Source organism: Fulmarus glacialis, unplaced genomic scaffold (genome assembly GCF_000690835.1).
Source record: "Fulmarus glacialis isolate BGI_N327 unplaced genomic scaffold, ASM69083v1 scaffold8811, whole genome shotgun sequence".
Taxonomy (NCBI): Eukaryota; Metazoa; Chordata; class Aves; order Procellariiformes; family Procellariidae; genus Fulmarus; species Fulmarus glacialis.
In genome coordinates, this window is record NW_009193349.1 from 1 (window position 1) to 3,194 (window position 3,194).

The window sequence follows — 3,194 nt, forward strand, 5'->3', positions numbered from 1 at the left end:
CCCCCCGCCCGCCCCTTAAAAAATGCAGCATTTCCTAAGTTTTCAATGCTCTGGCAGAAATTGAACCGAAGGCACTCCCGTGTTAGGTAAAGCAATATGTGAAATACCAGCGCTAAATAAAAAAAGCTGTAGGTGTACCAGACAGCTCCATGCTCATCCCAAGGGCCAAATCTTGCACTCTCCAAGGTCAAGAACTGGTTTGCCGGAGATCCCAACTGGAGCAGGCTCAGGCCCCAGGTTGGTTTACAATAAAGCTGATTAACCTCACAACTATTTTTACAAATGCTTCACGCAAACCGTATGAGGATGCAGAGAGCATCTCTGAACACAGTACTATCACGAGGGCAAAAAAGCTCCTGCAGGTCACAGCATCAGAACATGTCGCAAAGGCTTTGCTTTCTAAGCCTTGCACTTTGCAACACGGTAGTTTCACACAACACCCTCTGTTTAAGACTTCCTGATGTTGCAGCTCAGCTAAAAACGAACAAACCAACCCACAAATGTGAAGTTTCTAAACCATCTCTTGTGATGGATTAGTTTAGACTCAGCAGAGCGTCGATTCTCCTGAAAATAATCTGTGTGCTAGTGGCATGCTGGCTTCTGCTGACAGGGAAGCTTCAAAAGCTGATAGGAAAGTTTCTCCAAGGGGCAGCTCCTCCTTGGCCTCCTGTGGCTTGTGTTTGGCACACCTTTATTTTTCTTGTAACTCAGGGTTATCTCTGTCATACCTGCGATACGTATTTATATAAATACTCGGCAAAAAAAAAAAGAAGCCTATGAGATAAGCACCTAAATGCTCGCTAAGGGATGTGTCATAAGTCACAGTCGGGAAAACATTTCCATAATGACCAGTTTTAGTTCTCAACTGCAGTTTGCTTCTGCAATCCTAGCAAAGGCTGAGAAACATCTGACTGCAGACTTCCAAGACAGAACGAGACAGAAAGGCACCGACCAAAGCTTTTTATGCACATGAAAAGCTTTCACATGTCAATGTCTCCAACCTGATAAAGTGTTAGATTTTCGGGACATATATAAGTTCAGTAATTTGTTTACTTAACTAATTTATTCATAGCACACCGTATCTGACCATGACTGTAAATAGCTGCAGTCAACTGACAACCCAATTGTAAAAGAACATTCTGCTAAAACCTGCCCGCTGGTCACGTTCATTCTGCTGCAATAGCTCTGTGCTCTTTGGCCACAATAAAATGAATGGCTTTATAGTGTTGGAAAGCATTATTGTCGTTCTTCAGTATCACTGTGGATTTATCTCACAAGGAATGAAGGGTGAGATAAAAAGGCATCCAACAACACTTCAGTCTCCGAATTGAAGAGCCAGCAAAATGTTATGCAACTGGCATGGAAGAATAGCCATTCAAGGTTAGTTTGAAATGCAGACTGAAGGGAAAAAAAAAAAAGGAAAAAAAAAGAAGCAAGAGGTCCAGTAAGAATAAACAGTAGAAAAAGAAACTGAGCAAGTGATTCTTTGTTTCGGGCCAGTATACCCACCACCAGTTGCTGTACGTTGCTTTGGGAAACACGAAACTGGCACCAAAACACTCCAAACAACACAAAACCCCCACCCCCTTCCTAGGCTGATGGCTCTCCTTGAAATGTCCCTCAAATCTCCTTCCGTACTGTGGCTCGGATGCTGCTGAACATTCTGCCTATGGCCTCAAACAGCGGGTCGCAGAACGTGTGGATGCAGATCGAATAGACGCGGCTAATGCACTGGATCTCAATCAGGTAGCTCCTTATGCACGGCACCACCGCCCAGATGTGCAGGAATGACAAAATGGCGAAGTAGATGCCCCAGATGAGAGCCATAGGAATGCCAAAGATAGCTGACAGTAAGCGATAAAACCAGTATTTCGTTACAGTGAAGGTGGTAAAACTGGCCTTCCAAATCCCATCAAAGCTGTGTGTTCCCTCTGGCTCAGCAATCACATCTTCAAAATCAATCTGCAGCAAAGAACACAAAGTCAGGTCAGTCAGACGTTCTCATCAAGGGTGGATTCCAGAAACAGCTTTCCTGGAGAGCAATGCTCCCCTGCAACAAAATGCCGAAGCACGTATTTCCTACAACCCAACGTGATTCGATCCATTTTAATACATCATTTAAGCCATGAATCTTTTCAGGGACTATCTTTTTCCAGTAACTATCAGGGAGCCTCGATGATTAGCTCAAGATTAGACATCTAACTTCTAGATGGAGATGAACTGTTCACAATGTATTTTCCTGATCTCCTACAGCCCTAAGGGTATGGAGTGCCCTCGAAGTCTACTTAAGGGACAAACCAGGTGATCAGAATCATCATGCTTTCATTGCCTAACTTAACCATTTCACATCTTTACAAATGGAATAAACGCAGTCACTACTTTCACTTTTTACATACCTCAAGCACAGCACGCATCAATAAAATGTGTTTTATTCGTCTGAATTATCCCATCTTTCCTTGTCCAGCATTGCTGAATTTTGACAGTGAATAAATGGTGAGGCTAGCTATTTAATTATATACTTTGAAACAGGCATAGATAGTTGTTAGTAGACTGAAAAATAAAACGCTGGATTTAGGTCTGCGTCAGGCAGAGCTCCTCCTTAGTCTGAAAGGGTTAGGGAGCTCTTCCATCTCATTAAACATAAGGAGACTCTTCACATTAGAGCTGTTTTGTTCTACCCTATCCTGTTTATGTGGTAACACTCTGCTCATGAAAGACATGGCCAAGCTAACATATTAATATTTAGAAGGAACGCACTCTTCCACATATTTCATAGTTTTGACTATTCATAAATTGTTCAGAAAGTCACCTAAGGAAGCAGTGCATTCCAACAGGCATATTTTACCACTCTCTGTTGAAATACAGAGCTATTCAGGAAGCTTAATTGTCATAACATTTCTATCAGAAAATTAACAGAATTGCGATGATAGTTCAGCTCCATGTCACACAAATGTCTTTGATATAACCCACAGTACAGGATATTTGATTTAGTTAGCACAACCAATTGTATAGGTACTGCATTCAACAGGAAAGAGAACATCACAACACTATTCCTCTGCAAGAAACTAAGTGTCTGTTTAAATCAGATGAAAGAAAAAAAGAAATTGCATTCCTGGGACTGGATCCCAAAGCGAGATGATGATGCTGCCGTAAGTGAAGATTTACAGGAGCAGGGTAAGTATGATATGGGCCAG

General features: G+C 42.1%; 1 protein-coding gene across 1 annotated transcript; it reads right to left on the bottom strand.

Moving 5' to 3' along the window:
* Window positions 1-9: 9 nt before the first annotated feature.
* On the bottom strand, window positions 10-2,000 carry CAV1 (caveolin 1, caveolae protein, 22kDa; the record flags this gene model as incomplete). Its single annotated transcript, XM_009587408.1, has 1 exon — window positions 10-2,000. A coding segment is annotated over one exon (380 nt), but the record flags the coding sequence as incomplete, so codon positions are not given.
* Between the last annotated feature and the right edge of the window lie 1,194 nt (window positions 2,001-3,194).